Source organism: Lygodium microphyllum, chromosome 8 (genome assembly GCF_053477565.2).
Source record: "Lygodium microphyllum isolate KBCC chromosome 8, Lygodium_microphyllum_v1.1.10, whole genome shotgun sequence".
NCBI classification, from domain to species: Eukaryota; Viridiplantae; Streptophyta; class Polypodiopsida; order Schizaeales; family Lygodiaceae; genus Lygodium; species Lygodium microphyllum.
Genome location: NC_141142.1, coordinates 110663683 through 110682954, shown reverse-complemented (window position 1 = coordinate 110682954; position 19272 = coordinate 110663683). Strand labels below are relative to the sequence as shown.

At 40.1% G+C, this 19272-nt stretch overlaps 1 protein-coding gene across 3 annotated transcripts; it reads left to right on the top strand.

Annotated features, from left to right (window-relative positions):
- Positions 1–3341: 3341 nt before the first annotated feature.
- RDR6 (RNA-dependent RNA polymerase 6) lies at positions 3342–17832 on the top strand. 3 transcript variants are annotated; one of them, XM_087683385.1, is made up of 5 exons: positions 3342–3470; positions 3656–3721; positions 12871–15626; positions 15752–16631; positions 16830–17832. In XM_087683385.1, the coding sequence occupies exons 3-4, from the start codon at positions 12936–12938 to the stop codon at positions 16628–16630; spliced, it is 3570 nt and encodes a 1189-aa protein (XP_087539511.1). In that variant the 5' UTR covers positions 3342–3470; positions 3656–3721; positions 12871–12935; the 3' UTR covers position 16631; positions 16830–17832. The 3 variants fall into 3 exon arrangements, with proteins under 3 accessions (XP_087539511.1, XP_087539510.1, XP_087539512.1); XM_087683384.1 differs by lacking the exon at positions 3342–3470 and having other exon boundaries at positions 3592–3721; XM_087683386.1 differs by lacking the exons at positions 3342–3470; positions 3656–3721 and adding an exon at positions 3860–4001.
- Positions 17833–19272: the final 1440 nt, after the last annotated feature.

Here is a 19272-nt window from a genome sequence, read left to right as displayed (position 1 = left end):
AGAGGGTCTACAGAGACACTTGGATGCACTACACTCCTATACTTTGGACAATGGGCTTTCAATGAACCCTGGCAAAACCAAGGTGATGGTATTTAATACTACACCACAGTGGGTCAGGAGATCAACACCTAAATTCACATATGGATCTGAGGAGTTGGAGTATGTGGATTCTTATACATACTTGGGAGTCTTATTCATCACAGGGCCCACCTTTTCTATGCAAGAGGCAGCAAACACTAGACTAACTTGCGAATACACAGCACTAGGTGGTTTGGAGAGGATGTGCTCACAAGTGCAATTCCAAGAACCCCGCACCAAGCTATGGCTCTTCGATACACTGGTCACATAGTAGATTAGGGCGCACTTATGACAGATGGAGGTCGATGGAAAAACCCCTAGTGTCCATGATATCCAAGATGATCAGATGTAAGGCCTCAGTGCCACATGAGATCATCAGAGCCGAGATAGCAGCTACATTGATTGTGGTAGAGGCCCTCACCCAATCGGTCGCATACATACATAGCCTATGGGACTTACCCAGACACATGTATGCACCTTGAGTCCTCCAGGCAGCTTGCCAAAGAGGGTGATACTTCATGTTGGTATGCAAAGATGTTGGCCTGGTTTGAGCTACATGGCTTTAGCATGGACAAGTTACCCTTCCAGTACCCCCTTGATGCGCCATCTCTTGATCTGAGCAGGTTAGAGATCCGCAAGATCTTACCCAGTTGGATATTAGGCGAACACGGTTGATGCCAGGGCAGGAGCTAGGGACAAAGATGGCTTTCTACTGTGAGCATTTCCTTCATACTATAGATGATGGATTTATTGTTCGCCTGAGATACACGGACACCCACCTTTCCCATGGGATCAGATGTACTATTGGCCAGTTGCGCACCTCCTCATATCAGCTAGAGATTGAGACTGGCAGATATAGATCCATCCCACTAGAGGAGTGCATATGCCAGATATGCCAATTAGAGCTAGAGATAGAGAAGCATTATATCCGCCACTGCCCAATGTATTATGAGGTCCGTGGTCGTTTCCACCATCTCTTTAAAGATGGATTTGGACCACTATCTACAGTCATAGATTTTACCGATTAACGATGCCTTGGCCTCTTTCTTCTTGAGATACAACGGCTTTGTGACATGCGCCTCAGGAGTACAGTTGCTCCAGGACATCAAGGCCCTTCATAGAGGTAGCTCATAGACTTCTTTGCAAAGGAGACTCATAAGACTTCAATACAGTTACAACCAGAGTCCACATGAGAGTCTCTCTCACCGTCACAGTCCACACATAGACAAGGAGTATTGATTGGTCGAGCCATTCAGCTTAGTCGATTCAGATGTCCTAGGCCTCGACACAGACACCAACGACACCTTCATAGGCAGATACATGGGATTATTGCTCGGGATAGAGCTAGGTCCTCCACACCCACATGAGATTGTACCATTTGGAGCTCATTGTTACTAGATATAGCTCTATGTTTTATACATAGCCATAGTTAGTTTCCTTTCTTATTTTACTTTGTGCTACATACATATTTTGCCTAGACAGTCGTACCATCATACACATGATTGTAACTCATGGTCTCATAGGTCATTTTGGCCTTTTGTAGACGTTAATATTTCATTTCATCTCTCTCTCTCTCTCTTCTCATTTCATTTTTAAATTACAAGGCACCATCCAATAACCAAAAAAATTGGGCAATGCTCTTGCACATGATAGTGCACCCTTGTTTATCAAGGATCCGGATAAGTTTGCACATAAGGGCAATTCCATTCAGTGTCTCCGCAAGGTAGAGCTTGGTGGAAATCCACAATGATGATGGGCTGACTTAATAAAACCCTCTTCAAAATATCCATTTGGAGAATGTTAGTGGATGGTCTCCCTCTTACTTTTGCACTTTCAAGTCAATATTTCCAATGGTTCTTGCTTCTTTGTAATACAAGTGAGGACACCTATCATCATTGATTTCTCTCTCACTTGGTGGCAAGGAAGACATGGTCTTTTTTATTTGAGGTTTGGCATCATGTAGTCAAAGCTACCATGCATTTGTGAGATAGGGCTTATGGGAAACCCAATTTGACAAATGCTATGAAGTTGCATGTGAATATTATTTTTCACTTTTTGCATTTATAGGGCTATTTGCATAATTAGACTCTTCGAAATGTGATCATATTTGATTCTCTTTTTACACTACATAGTCATATAATCTAACTTAGAGATCTTCTTCACTAGTAGTTTGGATCATGCAATATGCATGCGTCCTTTATAGGGATGATTTGGTTCTGTGGTATACTATGATTTCTTTAGCTTCTTTGCCACCCATATAGTTCACATGTGACTCTTATTTTTTATGTTTCTAGTAAATAATACAAGTACCCACACAGAGAGAGAGAGAGAGAGAGAGAGAGAGAGAGAGAGAGAGAGAGAGAGAGAGAGAGAGAGAGAGAGAGAGAGAGAGAGAGAGAGAGAGAGAGAGAGAGTGTGTGTGTGTGTGTGTGTGTGTGTGTGTGTGTGTGTGTGGACAAATGAGGATTCAAATGTGCCACTTTTTAAAAACAAAGAGGAGAAGAGGTTTGGTAAAAAAGAGGAGGTTTGGGAGAACAAGGGAGATTTGGGAGAAAAGTTGAGGTTGGGGAGCTACCAAAGCGATAATAAAATTTATATAAAGAGAAGATGCCTTTCATGTTGAATAATTATTCACTTGTCCTTCTTTTAATGTGTGTCTCCTCTCTTTGCGATTTTATTTGATTAGAAAGATTGAATTTTAAGTTTCCTCTTGTATCCTTTTAAGATGCTCTGGAGGAAAGATTGATCTTTAAATCTTCCCTTGCATCCTTTTAAGATGCTCTATGCTTTCCTTTCATTTTAAGATGCTCTATATTTGCATCCAGTAAGTTTCCCCTTACATACTTTAAGATACTCTATACTTTCCTTTCCTTTCCTTAGTTTTTTTTTTCATGCATTGCCTTATTGAAAATCCTACAAATTTTTACTCGTTAGCATATAGCATTTCACACATTTAAGCCAACATAAACACTATCCACCATAGTCTCAACATTTCTCGAAGGCTTACATTAAGCCAAAACACAAATAGAATCACCCAACATCTCTTAAGCCCTACATCAAGCCAAAATCACACGAAGGGTAGTGGAATATTCTAGTAGTAGCAAAAGCTAAGTCTTTACTTAGTGAGCAAGTTATTGGTTGGTTGGGAAGTGTTGGCTTGCATTTTACTTTAAAGGTAGCAATTCTCCTAGTGGTCTTAAGTCTTTCCTCTTCCATTTTGCAAAAATTCCACAGTCATCTAACCTTGTGTTTGTCTTCTACAGACTTTACTTAAAGCCATATTTGGTGCTTGCTTCTAGTCTGGTCTGTGTCTCTGTTTACTTGCAAAGCAAAGCCCACTCTAACCATGAATTGGGTCAATAAATTCATTGCTGAATAGAGTTGCGTCTCTGGTAAGCTATTATGTTATAATGTATTCCATATTGACAATTTTTATTCTCCTTTTAATATAATATTCAGTTTCCAAAGAAGAGAAAAAGGAAAAAGAAAAAGTTGCTTGAAGCCTTAAATAGACCCGAAAAACACAATCATTGATCACTACTGATACTACGTTATGTGACGACGAGATTGATGTCAGATGCTGGCAGCTCCCACTTCTGCAGCACACCATGCTGAAGCTCGACCGTTCGACTGACTGTCAAAGGTAGGCTTCCCCTCTGCCCCCCCCCCTTTTGATTGGCCCGTACAATCCACAGCTGAAAACCTGTCTTTATGCCGATGCTTCCCATGACAAAGGGCATGATCGGGGAAGCCGCATTCACAATCAATCTCAGAGTCAAGCGTAGCTTTGGTATTCATTCGTTTGGCTACATAAGATATACTTATTGGCTTGTTTTTGACCTGGCTTTGGCTGGCTGCAAACCTGGAATACTCCAGAATAGCTTATGGGCATGACTTTGCATCGATCCAAAGTGAGAATTCTGGTTGGTGCTTATTACTTTTGCTGCCTCAGAGACTTGTATTGGCTTTTTTTTAAAACCTGATTTTGGCCGGCTGCAGACCTAAGATACTTTAGAATACCCAATGGGCATGATTCGGCGTTGCACTAACATGCCCTGGTGTGTAATGCAGAATCATTGCATTGCACTAACATGCCCTAGTGAAATGCATTGCACTAATACTGCACGCACAAAAAAAAGAAGAATCTGGGCACTATGTTCCCTATCCTATTCAGCATAACATAAAGCACCCAAAGCAATTCCACGCAATGTGCAAGGATTTTGTGGACATTATATTTAGAACTTGAACCAACATGCCCTTCTTTTTTTTCTGATAGCATGAAGTTGATGCTAATACTAAAATGCGCTATATAGCTATTCAAATGCCATAATTCTTAGGATGTGAATAGAATTGGGCACAAGCAAACAAAAATACTGAAATTTCTAGTGCAAGATAAATGTGATGATAGTTAGCACGAGCAATTTGAAGGCTGATACAAAGGGAGCCCCTTGTGTCTCTGTAATGAGAGCATTGATGTGTGAATATTGGAAAAATGGGAGATAGAGTGACTGAAAGTGTATTCATTCAATTGGTAGACTATCCTATAGTAAAGTGCATGGATTTAGTGGCCAAACACTAGTGTGAAGTGTGTGTGGGCCCAAATTATAGGACATTGACTAGAACAAGAGAAAAAGTGGACCACACGTGACAAAATGATGACAATTGGACAAAGCTCCTAATTTTTGATTGACTTAGTGTAGGCTCACAACTAGGAGATGGCCATGCTTGCTAATGCCCCATCTTGGATCCCTTGTATACTTGAACTCCCGAAGAGTAGGAATGAGGAAGGAGCGAAGGAAATGGGAGGACCTTTGTGAAGGTGTTCATTGTATAATCCATCATGGGACAAAAGACAAGCTTCGGCTCTTGATCCAAGTTCATGTCTTCAACACAATGGTAGTGGACCTCTATGTGCTTTGTGCGAGCATAGAACATCGGCTTCCCAGCTATGGCCATGTAGCATTGGCCCTAACATTGGAGAAGTGTTGGTTGTATTTGTGGAAAGTTGATTTGAGCCATACAAAAACAGGGGTTGTTGAATAAACAACTTTGTACTTTGGATTTGTGGAAGAAAATCTGTTGATTGCTACTTCAAGCAATAGCACTTGCAAGTAAAATAGAAACCCGTAGTGAATTTCTAGGTGTTTATGTCACTTTCCTAATTTGAATCTATCTATCATGTTAAAGAGATCTCATTGCCATACATGACCTCGTATATTCAGATACTTGGACAAGTACCACAAAACCCAAAAGTAACCTGCATTGAGGCTATAGAGGACACGAGTATGAACAAACTCTAGGTGGTGACTAAAATAGAAATATCAAGCTAGGTATAAGTGAGCCCTGCCCAACCTATATTTATGTATCTAGTGCTGCACTTTATGCATGCTAGGACACTTGGGGGACTTAGGTCCATTGGGCAAATGGACTACAAGAAAGTGGTCATGCCAAAATATAACAATAACTCCAATCACACGTATTTATTGTGACATGAAAATGCCCTTAGGTAATTAAAACACCTTTAGCTAAGGGAAGAAACAAAGTAGGCCAATATTCTTCACCTTGAACTCCCTGTTCAACGTCTCCTGTAAACAACCATATGCTATAGGTCATTAGATTATTTGCTAATTTGAAGAATATGTTGGGATCATACTTCAACCTTTGGAAGTCATGTTGACAAAAGGTGTCAATCCATTGGTACGAAGGTATTAGTATTGCATAATACAATGGAAGCAAAAGATAATTGATAAGTGCAATAAACACGAGAGATATAGTGAATGATGTAAGGAATCAACCAGCAATGATTAATGAGATACAACCAACATATGACAAGATAACACATAGAATGCATTCGAGTCTCCTCTCTTCCACACATGCAACAAATTGTAGTACTTGCACTAAAGTGTGTCCCAAGCTTCACTCCTCTACTTAGACACACGCTCTCGTTTGGCATACACTATAATCATAAAGTGAAATCGGCCTTCGGAAACTATCTAAAGGGCAATCATCATAAAATAGCTTGCACACAGCTGAAATAAATCAGCAAATAAAGAAAAGGCTCATTGAACAAGAGAGCTAGAATGCTTTTGCATGGTAGATGACACACGATAGGCCCCAAAGGTTAGTGTCTCTTTCGGTATTTCCTTATCATTATTCAAAGCTTGCACAAATCACAAGTGACTTGTTGTCATAAATCAATACTCTCTTGATGCTAGTGATTCCTATATGCCTTGCTCTTGAATTAGCTCAAACTTGTCTCTAGCATGGTATCCTCAGCTACTCTCACCAGCCTTGATCAACTGTGCAACAAATTTTTCCATTCACACTAGCAAGTGTAATACATAAGAATGCATGTTGTCCTTATTTCAATTGACGTGCAAAAGTGACATTGGAGGTGCAAATCCGGTCCCACATTGCTACCTATTGCAACAATGTGTAATACATGCAAATCTTAGTTCCAAACTGATTTGATTTGCTTTACAAAGCCTTAGTCCTATTTATGCATCAATCTTAGTGCTTTGCCCTAACCTTTGAATGCCCAATTTGTTGTCAAATAACTTAGTAAATTCAGACTTACCACAACAAATTAGCATTTAATTCATGCAAGAAAATAAAGGGCGATTGCTTTGATCCCTACAATATGCATTCCATAAGGTATTGCCTTGCACTTCCATAATTTTCCTACGTATTTTTTGTGATAGAATGACTGAATTTCAAAGATTTTACATGGCACAATTGATCCTATTAGACCCTAAAAAAGGATCCCCATGAAATTGAAATGCAAGAACACTGGGAAGAATTTTTTGCTACACGAGAGCAATTTGATGATTTAACTACTCGTGTGCAAGGACAGGGAGGTTTAAATGGAGTTGCTAACTCAAGCACTCACCGAAATAAAATCCCAATTAGCCTTATTACTAGAAAATGATAAAAGTTAAGCAGAGGCCTCAGATATTCCATCTTCATTGAAAGATGTAGATGTGACTATGCGAGACCCAAGGGAACCCCACCAAAAGTTGAGGAATAGCCCAGTGTTAAAAGATATGAAACCCCCTTAGTTTCATAGGGAGAAAAAAGATAGAAATAAAGACACTATCTTTAACTTCCTCCAAAAATGGGAGTATTTATACAAATTAAAGAATACTCCACCACATCTCCAAGCACTGGAAGCTAGTTTAACCTTGGGGCCAAAAGCATATAAATGATGGAGAACTTTAAAGGAGGCAAATAAAACACTTGAAACTTGGGCTCAATTTGAATCGGTCTTTTTGAAAGAATTCCTTCCTGAAAATGAAATGGAAAGAAATTGGGAAGATTGGGATTTTGTCAGACAGAAGGGAAGACCTTTGTTAACATATCTCGAGGAGTATCCTGAGATAATCCTCAAATTGGAAGGAATAGATGAATTTCAAAAGACAAGAGGATTCATAAGGGGACTAGATAAGGCTTGTAAAAAGGAAGTGAAAAGGAGTTCACCTAATACGCTTGAAGAGGTAATTAAATTTGCATTAATCAATGAAGATAATCGCATCCAGGTGCACTTACTAGTCTCACCGACATGGAGCCCAAGACTAAGGAATTTGAGACCTCAAAATTTGTAGGTAAATCCAAAAGGAAAATGCCATTCCTTAAGGGTAAGAAACAGCCCTTTGAAAAGAAACAATATGTACGGCCGAAGCTAAGTCAAGATGACTTTGATAAGGCCAAAAAAGAAAGGCTGTGTTTCAATTGCCTATCTCCTAACCATGCTGCTTGGAATTGCCCTCAAAGGAAAAAGGGGGAAGATAAAGAAAAGGATAAGGACAAGAGCAAGGGAAAAGATAAACAAATCCATGTAGTGCAGACCCTGGAATTAAAGGGGCATGAAAAGTATAAATCTTTAGAGATCCTGCACAAGGATGTACAACACAGGTGTTGTATGTCAACTTCTATGTGGCAACCTACCTTCGGGCCACATGATTTAGTTAGAGTGCATGTATTGATAGGTGGGAAGAGGGTTGGAGTCATGATTAATGACTCTGCTACCCACAATTTCATAAGTTATGCACTTGTCAAAAAGGTTGAAACTTCCCCAACAAAAGAGTGAGTATCAATATATTGTTCGTATGATGCGAGGTCAAGATAATAAAATATGGGATACAATGATATCCAATTTGGAAATCAAGATCCAAGGATATAAAGATAAGCTTGATTTTCAAATTATGAATATGGAAAGGGCCGATATCGCTTTAGGGAGGGAGTGACTATGGGGATTGGAACCATCCTTAAAGCGTAGTTATCATCATAATACACTGGAATTTGAAAGGGATGGTAAGACTTTTGTGATTCAAGGTGAACATGAAGTATCTAATAACCCTTTGATGTGTTCCCTTGAAGTTCAGAAGTTGATGAATAAGGAAGCTTGTGAGGTATACATGTTATGGTCCCTTCCTGTAGAGGATACTTTTACTTCTTGTAATATAAAGCAACAATTTTCTTATGTTTGTGAGTTGAATGTAAATAATGAATTAAGTGGTTTGTTAGATGAATTTAAAGATGTGTTTCCTTTTGACTTACCTAGAGGCCTTCCACCAGATAGGGGTGATGTAAATCACCCAATTGACATAGATAGGGATACACCCTGTTTCTAAACCACCTTACAGGCTAAGTGAAACATAGCACCAAGAAGTCGAAAGATAAATCAAGGATTACCTTGATAAGGGGTTTATACAACCCAATAATTCACCTTGGGCTTTGCCAATTTTATTGGTGAAGAAAAAAAGATGGCTCTATGCGACTTTGTGTTGATTATAGAGCATTTAATAAGATAACGATGAATAATAAATTTCCTATGCCCAGAATGGAAGATCTTTTTGATCAATTACAAGGGGCAAAATTCTTCACAAAGATTAACTTAAGATCAGGCTATCACTAAGTAAGAATTAAGGCCCAGGATGTTCCTAAGACGGTATTTCGTACTAGATACGGGCATTATGATTTTTTGGTGATGCCTTTTGGCCTCACAAATGCACAAGTTACATTTATGAAGCTGATGAATAATGTGTAAAGGCCCTATCTAGGACGCTTTGTAGTAGTCTTTTTGGATGATATCTTGATCTTTAGTAAGTCAAGAGAAGAACATTTGGAACACTTACGGTTAGTATTTCAATTGTTAAGAACCCATTCCCTTTATGCGAAGAAAACTAAATGTGAATTCTTCGCACAAGAGGTGAAATATTTGGGGCATATTATCTTGAAAGAGGGAATCAAGATGGATCCAGAAAAAGTAAGGATAATTATTGAATGGCCATCTCCAAGGAACCTGGAAGAGCTGCAGATCTTCCTAGGTTTATCTGGATTTTATCGTAGATTCATTCAAGATTATGCCAAGATAGCTGTTCCAATGACGGACCAACTTAAAGGGAAAGGGAAGAGCTTTAATTGGGGAATAGACCAAAATGAAAGTTTGGAAAAACTTAAGGTAGCTATTGCTACAACTCCAGTACTATTAATTGTCGATCCCAATAAACCATTCGTGGTTGAAACTGATGCCAGTGACAGGGCAGTAGGCGCGGTCTTATTACAAGAGGGTCGACCGATTGCTTTTGAAAGCAAGAAATTAGAGTGGTGCAAAACGGAATTATTCCGTTTATGAGAGGGAGCTATATACAATATATTGTACATGCAATGAAAAAATGGAGGTACTATTTGTACGGTGTCAAACTTTTGATATTGTCGGATCATGAAAGCATTAAGTGGCTTAATGACCAACTGGATCTACAAGGGCGTAAAGCTAGATGGGCCGAACTCCTCCAAGAGTTCGACTATGAGATAAGGTATAGAAAAGGAAAGTACAATATAGTGGCTGATGCGCTCAGCAGAATGCCCATCATAAATGAATTGAGTTTTACTCAATTTTCTTACGATTTGCTTGAATCCTTAAAAGGGAAATGCCAGGTTGATCCGACATATTTCAACATTTGGGAAGCAATTAAAAATGGGGATCTAAATGTAAGGGCCTCCACAGAGTAAGGAACATGTGAGGATGTTCAACAAGGAATTGGAGCATTAGGGGTTGCTCAAATGGGATTCAAATGGAAGAATTTTACCATTGATAATGGTTATTTACTCTACAAGGGTAGGGTAAGTGCCCCAAAAGATGAAGAAATAAGGCACCAGATACTTTTTGAGTGTCATGATACCCCTAGTGCAGGACATCCAGAAGTTAATAAGACTTATAGTCTTATTAAAAGGCAGTTCTATTGTCCTGAAATGAATAAGGACGTCCTTGACTATGTGGTCAAATGTAATAAGTGCCAGGTTAATAAAGCTGAAAGATTGAAAATGGGAGGACTTCTCCACCCATTAGAGATTCCTTTGGGAAAATGGGAGAGTATCTCCATGGACTTTATTGTCGGGTTACCCATGACACAGAGGGGGCACGACTATGTGTGGGTGATTGTGAATAGGTTAACCAAAATGGTTAGGCTTATTCCAACTTCAACTGATGTTAAAACACTAGAATTGGCTAGATTGTTCATAGAGAACATATACTGATCGTATGGCCTTCCGGCAAATATAGTTTTTGATCGGGATAGAAAATTTGATAGTCAATTTTGGCGTGCTGTATTTAGGAAGTTGGATACTAAACTTAGCATGAGCACGACAGAGCACCCGTAAACTGATGGGCAAATTGAAAGGGTTAACCAAATCCTTGAAGATATGTTGAGAGCATATGTAAGTAAAAGGCAAACTAATTGGGAAGAGTATTTACCGATAGCAGAGTTTGCATATAATAGTGCCAAACACTCTTCCACTAGATATAGTCCATTTATGCTAATGTATGGGTTTCAGCCAGAGCTTCTCATGCAATAGGACTGCATAAGGAAAAGGTTCATGTAGCAAAGGATTTTTTGGAGGATATGAATAGTATGTTAAAATTTGCTCAAGAAAATATTAAGAAAGCTCAAGACCGAGCTAGAGCTTATGCAGATCCTCACCGAAGAGACATCTCCTTTGAGGAAGGGGAATTGGTCTATCTTAAAGTGCCTGGACAAACTAAAACCATGAAAACGGGACGATGTCCAAAGCTTTCACCCAGGTATTGTGGTCCTTTCACAATACTTAGGAAGATGGGGGAACAGGCTTACAAGCTCCAACTATCTGTTGATAGTTAAACACATCCAATTTTCCATGTAAGCAAGCTAAGAAAGAAGCTGGGTGATATGGATAATCTAGTCTTAAATGATAAGATTGAGGAGCTATTGAGTGACCAATCTATTCCACATGAACCAAAAAGAATTTTAAATGTTCGTAATAGACGAACAAGGCATACTATTTATCAAGAATGTCTGGTAAAATGGAGAGACTGTTCAGAAGAAAGCTCAACATGGGAGCCAGTAAGCACTTTAAGAAAAAGTTTTCCAATTTACAGTTGGACCTTCCAAGTATCGTTTTCGAGGACGAAATTGATTCTTAAGGGGGAGGAAATGTTACATTAATGAATGTAACTTATGGGGAAACAGCACGAGAGATGACCGTCCGGGGACCTTGGGCGTGCGTACGGGGTTCGGGGGGCTTAGGAAGTAAGCGAGTTATAAATTAGTATAACTCACTAGGAATTGACGGCTGGAAGGGAGAGACACGTTTGGTTTTTCCGGCATCTTCCTGAGCGTGGCTGGGTGGCGAATCCGGAGTCCTCGTGCTTCCTTTCTGAGGGCGTTTGCACAAACCGTGTCCCGCAACAGCAGACAATCTAACTTGGGGTGGAACTTTGCAAACCCCTTGGTGATTCGGAGCCAGTCTAGGTGCCCTTTAATGTTGTTATATCCCTCACGTAGATATATGCGGGTGGACTACTAAGATTGAAGACATTCTTGAAGATTCAAGGAAATTATAGGGATAAATGGGGCATTTACATGCAATTACAAAAATAAGTAGAGCATTTATAGGTGACATAGGGCATTTACAGGTTCCCACAGGGCATTTACAGGCTCCACATGGCTTTACAAGTTGATATCAGGTCATATAGGGTAGCATAAACTCAAACAGTGCAAGGATGAATGGTGGACATTTTCTATCAGCTTCACTGGAGTAGCCATAGCCTTTTTTGTATTGATCCAATTACCAAGATGAGGTGCTATGTTCGTGGAGGGGATCATAAGCTTCCATGTGAATTGAAAAGATTCGGGGACCGGAGTTACCTAGCTCAAGGTATTGGAGTTTTAGTGACAGGGGTTATAATAGAATCGCAGTATAATGATATGGCATAAAGGATAAAATAAGGCACAATTGGATATATCTTAGCAAATCAAAGATTCTTTGATAGAGACTAACACTCAAGGACCCTCCAAAGATCCTCAACACACTCATGTGTGAACATGAAACATGACATGCATCAAGGCGTAGTGAATTGGTCACAAAAGCGGATCAAATGGTTTTGATAGGCACCCAAACCAAGGCAGCTATTGACAAGCTTGTGGAATCCAATGCCCACATCACATTGCAAATAGCTTAATGGATCACCTGTTTTTGTCTTGTTTACTCTGTATGTTCTTTAAATGGTCATCAGACTCTCCTTTTTTGGATGTCCTGTTTATTAATGAAAAAAATCTCATTCTGATTTCAGCTCTCTGTTAAGACAATTACCCTTTGCACCATTGATATGTTGGTTGATTCTGTGTATTCTCGTGGTTAATCTCAAGAGATATTATTCTATTTTGCAAGATAACCCATTCTCGCCATTTATTTACTTGTGTGGCTGTATCTTTGTAATTTTGGATTATGCTTTGATGTACTTTTCTGAATCTGCAGATCAAGACAGCAACTGTGCTATAGACATTGGAAGGATATGAGTTTTTAGCTCAGCTCAGTTTGTGATGGATTCTGGCACCCAAGTTATTGTGGGATACTTTCCTGAAACCATATCTGCCAAAGATCTAGCCTCGTACCTTGAAGCAAGGTTGGGAATAGTTTGGAGGTGTAGACTGAAGACAACATGCACTCCACCCAATGCTTGTCCACTTTTTTCATGCACTGAGATTGATGGCAATAGTTTCCCTCAAGGAGTCAAGTGTTCACCCCATGCGTTTGTTCATTTTGCATCCCCTGAGGTAGCAAAGGAGGCTTGCAAACTGGCCAGTAAAGAAATGTTAACACTGTCAAAGCACAGATTGAAGATTCAGCTTAGTAGTGAGGTCTTTGCTTCAATCAATAAAACATCCAGTAAACCTGGCTGGAAGCTTCCTGATGTGATGATAGAGCTGGGATCTCTTATTAGCTCAAACGAACTTCTTGTTAGCTGGAAAGGGCCATCTAAAGGAGCTTCATTTGAGTTGGAGTGGTCCAAAAAAAAGTATAATTTGTTTTTAACACTGTGGACTCAGTTTGGGTCAACAGACACACAGGACAGAATATGGATGAAGTGCAACTACAAGCTAGAATTTTTTACAAGGGACATTTGGGAGGTTCGGAAGGAAAATGAGTGGGATGGTGAGGGTTTAACATTTATTATACAGTCTCGTGTTCCACCTCGAATATTTTACAGAACAGAGGATGATGATGTATATCATGCAACATCTTTCAATCTTTCAGATGATGCAGACCCATGGATACGTACACTAGACTTTACACCTGATAAGAGCATAGGACGCTGCCTGGCATATAGAATCTCTGTCTCTCCAAGGCAGAGGAAAACATTTCAAAAGATTTTGGAATATTTTGCTGAGCAGCAGCTGTTGAAATCTGACGAGCAACCAAGGGTGAAGCTTCCGTTTGAAGTGAAATCTACACATCAGAGATTGGAATTTTTTCTTGTGCCCAATGAAAGAAAATTGCCCTTCAATATCATGTTCCTGGTAAATGGTCTCATTCACAAGGGCATTATCAAGGTTTCAAGCCTGACGCCTGGATTTTATGGCCTCTTGGATCCTTCAGTTACTGACACAGAACTGGCTATGTCTGCCTTGAATCATATATACAGCTATAAAACACCTATTTTTCATGCAGAAAGGAGGTTGAAGAGTGTTATTGATTGGTTGCGTACTAAACCTGTGCAGACATTAAAGCAGGAACTTCAGATTAGTAAAATGGAAGTAAGGCGCCTTATTATCACTCCAACAAAGGCTTATTGCTACTCTACTGAAGTTGAGCTCTCTAATAGAGTGCTCAGACAGTATAATGGAGTTAGAGACAGATTTTTGAGAGTTTCCTTTTTAGATGAGAATTTTCACCCTTTGTCAGCTAATATGCTTCAGGTCTTGGTGCTTCAATTTGCTAGGACTAATGGGGTTCATTCAAAGAATGCCCTGTACTTTAGGGTAAGAAAGATTCTTCTCGAAGGTTTTGTTGTGTGTGGAAGGCGTTATCGTTTTCTTGCATTTTCAAGTAATCAACTGAGAGACCACTCAGCCTGGTTCTTTGCTCCTACTGAGGGTCTAGATGAACAGATTCTCAGAGATTGGATGGGAAAATTTCCAAGATACAATGTTGCCAGGTATGCTGCTAGAATGGGCCAGTGCTTTTCTTCAACTTTTGAAACAGTGAGGTTCCCCCTCACTGAAGTGAAACGTGTAGATGATATCATACGCAATGGATTTACTTTCTCTGATGGTATAGGCAAGATCACTCCTGCTCTTGCTCTCGACTGTGCAAAGGTGTTAAATTTGGATTCCAATCCTCCATCTGCATACCAAATTCGATATGCTGGGTACAAAGGTGTTGTTGTAAATTGGCCTTCTGAGCAAGCAAATGACCGTTTTCTGACTTTGAGGTTTAGCATGAAAAAGTTTATATCTTCACATGAGATTATTGAGGTGGTGAACTGGTCAAAGTTTCTACCTGGTTTTCTAAATAGACAAATCATCACACTGTTATCAACATTACAGGTTCAGAACAGAGTGTTTATTGAGATGCAAGACTCGATGCTGGACCAGCTAAACCAGCTTCTTGATAGTGCAGAGTTTGCTTTTGATGTCCTTTCATCATATTGCTCTGGGGATTTACATACCACAGCATTGGAGATGTTGTCTGCTGGTTTCCACCCTTTATGCGAACCTCACCTCAAGAGCATGCTGCAGTGTATTAGGGCTTCTTATGTAGAGGAGGTGCTGACCAAAGCCAGGATCTTTGTCAAAGATGGAAGGTGGCTAATGGGCTGTATGGATGAGCTTGGTGTTTTGGAGTACGGTGAATGCTTTGTCCAAGTGTCAACCCCTGAGCAAGAGGAAAGTCTTCCTCAAGCTTTAGTACGGAGTCAAAGGACGAATTTCAAGATGAAGGTGATAACTGGACCAATAATCATGGCAAAAAATCCCTGTCTGCATCCAGGTGATATCCGGATTCTCAAAGGTGTTGATAATCCTGCCCTACACCATCTGGTAGACTGCTTTATTATGCCTCAAAAAGGTGACAGGCCTCATTCAAATGAAGCATCTGGAAGTGATTTGGATGGAGATGTGTACTTTGTTTGTTGGGATCCACGTCTCATACCTCCAAGTGGACAAAGTTGGGAGCCCATGCAATATCAACCTTCTGAAACCAAAGAAAATGGGCGATTAATGGACACCAAGGTATTGAACTACTCACTGTTGCAAATTTGGCTGATAAAGTGATTCATATATAGGCCCCTAAATGAAAAATAGCATTACAACTTCTGTTGAACATGCATAAGTATCCATATGTAGTGTTTTCACAGGATGTAGTGGACTTCTTTGTAAAACACATGGTGAACGATCACCTCGGAAAAATCTGCAATGCTCATGTGGTCCATGCAGACAGAAGTCCAGAAGGAGCTCTAAACCCAAATTGTCTGCTACTTGCTGAGCAAGCAGCAATAGCTGTAGACTCACCAAAAACCGGAAAATTGGCATCCTTACCTTCACATCTGAAGCCAACTATATATCCCGATTTTATGGAAAAGGATGACTGGCCATCCTATCGATCTGAAAAGATTCTGGGTATCCTTTTTCGCAGAGTTAAGGGCAATGTAGACAAAGTGATCATGGAAATAGGCCAGTTGGACATCCAGGAACACCAGTTTTATGATCCTGACCTGATTGTTGAAGGGTTTGAAAGCTATGTTTCTGAAGCACAGCAGCTCAAAGTGGTCTATGACAAACGGCTTATTGCGTTGATGGATCACTTTGATGTGAAAGTGGAGGCTGAGGTAGTCACAGGCCACGTTTCAACTATTCTTAGGAAGCACAACAGCCGCAGGAGGGGAGATATTAAAGAACGCATAAAGAATGCATATGTTGCACTGAGGGAGGAATTCAAACAGAGATTTAACAGTGAGCTGGTAGGGGACATGGCAGGAGAGGAGGAAGATGATATACTGCAGGAGAAACTCGAGTGTAAGGCATCTGCATGGTATTATGTGACTTACCATCCAGAGTGTGCACCAATGCTGCCTGAAGATGAGGTTCAAGAATCAAGCAAGATTCATCTATTGAGCTTCCCCTGGATTGCAGTAGAAACTCTTGCCAGAATCAAGTTAAGGAAGCGGCGAGCTTATGAATCTTATCACAAACTTATCAAAAGCCTTGGAGGTTCTTTCCAGTTTGGATCATGCTGAGGTATTGTCATGGCTTGACCAACACATAATAAAGTGCTATACAAATGTTGAAAGTCCTCCCTTTAGCCTGCTTTATGGCAGGCAGCTATTAAAAAAGAATACTTTCTTTTATGTGCCAATTCTTTTCGGAATTTGCAATGGTTGAACTATTTGCACCAGAATATGACTCTATCTTACCATGCTTTGATTTTCATTGCAGATTTATCTTATAATGCTTTGATTTGGATTTTCAATCAAGCCCCTCAGCTTGTCTTGCATGCCTTATCAGCAGACATATGGTGCACCAGGAAACTTCAAAGGCAATTGAATCCCATGAGGTCACAAACCTTGGCCACCTTTGTGAATTCTTAAACTGTAAGGGCTCATAGACTTTTCCATGGTGTCATGGTCTTGTCCATACACTTGTATATTTATCTCACATGTAAGGGTTCTCCCATGCGAAAAAGCATATGTTCAAACATTCAATGTAGCACATATGTGCGCGCGCGCGCGCACACACACACACACACACACACACAGAGAGAGAGAGAGAGAGAGAGAGAGAGAGAGAGAGAGAGAGAGAGTTATATGGAAAAAAAAAGAGGGGCTTATGTCTCTAAAAAGCCAGGATGGCCTATGAGATGAAGTTCTGACCATGTTGTCTCAATTCGAGAACAGCAATGAAAATGAAATGAAAACAACTAACCATGCTAATGTTCATAGTCCTAAGGGGCTGTAAGCATAGGCTACTATCATGTACCAAAAAATAATCAATAGGCCTCTCTAAAAATATTATACTCTCCTTGGGGCAAGAATATTTGTCATGGTGTGATCCAAGACAGCCTGTCCACTAAGAGGAGGTACTCGTCCCTGTGGCAAGCGATCGGATCTGCTGAAGTTAAGGATGCTGAGCACAATGACAGGGTGATGGGCACCGTGCTTTGCAAAGTGTGATTGTCTAACTTATGACCCATCTAACTCATGGATGGTGTGTAAGTGCTGCCGTAGTGGTATATGTATATATGTATATATACACACGTATACATAGATACAAAAAGGTGGTGTGGATGTATGGAGCAATACAGAGCTAGTGTATGTGAGTGACTACTGTTATATTGATGACTAGCTCCATCCGGTCAAGATCAGTGGGGTATAATATGTCACACGTCCCTAATAAGATGGTGTGTGGGTAGCATTTGGACTGATCCCTCAGCTTTGTCAGGTATTGCTCATGTTGTTTGTGAATCTTTCCCATCTCTCTTTGGTGTAGCCTCTGTGTCAAGTATCTCAATCGATATGTGGGGCTCTAATTTGCTCCTCTCTTTGGACTATCACCCCTCTCTGTGTAGGTGCAATGTGTGGTAATTGTTTGGAAAAAATCAGTGAGCTGTGATTGCTTGTTCTATCTTTGCAAGGTGCTTGATTGGAGTAATGATGTGTGGAGCCTTTGGATCTCAAGTAGGAATTAGCCTAGGTGTTAGTAGTTTGGGGACTCCATGACTAGTTTGAGGGCATTATCTCCTCTAAATAGTGGGGCAACTTACCTAGATTCTACTAAAGGCCCTACATGTGCAAACGTGGTGCTCCTCACTCTCCACCTCTTGGCATAGTTTGCAATTGTCTTGACTCTAGAGATGTGTATTGCTCTCCTTGTCTTGAGATCGAGCTAATCAGTCAACTCATACGTGAAGTAAACGATGGTGTGTTGGGAATGCTATAAGTAGTGGAAGACTAGTGAAAACCTTCACTTACAAGAAATCAGTTGTAATTTTTCTCTTTGATACCATGTGTCTTAGAACTCATCCATGTTTCACCCGAAATTGGTAGGGGTTCAAAAAAGGTTATATTGCCAGCATCTCTAAAAGACTTTCCTTCATTTGTCCATGTGCTCTCTCCAATTGGAGATGACACAAAGGGCATCTACAAACACCTCAAGAAACTTTGTTAATATGTCCTTGAAGATGATATATATAAGTTGTTGGAAGGTCACAAGAGTGAGTTAGGCCAAAAGTTATGACTATGTAAGCATGCTTACTCCCCACTTAATGGCAAAGGTTGTTTTATACATACTGTTTGGATGGACTTGCAGTTAGTTGTATCCTGAAAATCCATTGAGAAAGCTATATGCCTCTTTACCCGCCATGTGTCTAAGCATGTGTTTTGTGCACAATAGAGGGTAATTTTCTCGCTTCTTAGCAATGTCGATTCCTTGTATGTGCTTTGATTTTCCAAATTTTTTTGACTACCACAACGATGGTGACACCTTATTTGTATGGTATTAGATTGGCATCTAGTGCCATTGTGATTATGCATGATGATCTTAAGAGATATTTCTTCGAGTCCTCATATGACCCAACGAACACATCTACACATTCCCTTGGGAGATCTAACAATTTGGCTTTCTCTTCTTGGGTGAGATCGTTGCCAATGAGCATCGATCTAGGTTTTTCACCTTTTCCAACTAAGTTCACCTCTTTCACCTTGGTAGGGCCTTTGATTTATTCGTTGGTGTCTCTTGTTAGCAATCATATGTGTCGTGTGGTCATCTCCTTCTTGTGAGCCTCTGTTTGAGTTAGGTGAGGACATTAGGAGCTTTGACATTGTATTTATCTATCATTTTATGTGTCTTAGACATTTTAGATGGAGGGCACATTAGTGCATTT

Excerpts from the sequence above, each read along its gene's own strand:
- RDR6 (XM_087683385.1), top strand. The coding sequence starts at position 12,936 with ATGGATTCTGGCACCCAAGTTATTGTGGGATACTTTCCTGAAACCATA. Across the intron at positions 15,627-15,751 it reads GGCGATTAATGGACACCAAG|GATGTAGTGGACTTCTTTGT; the intron begins GTATTGAACTAC and ends GTGTTTTCACAG.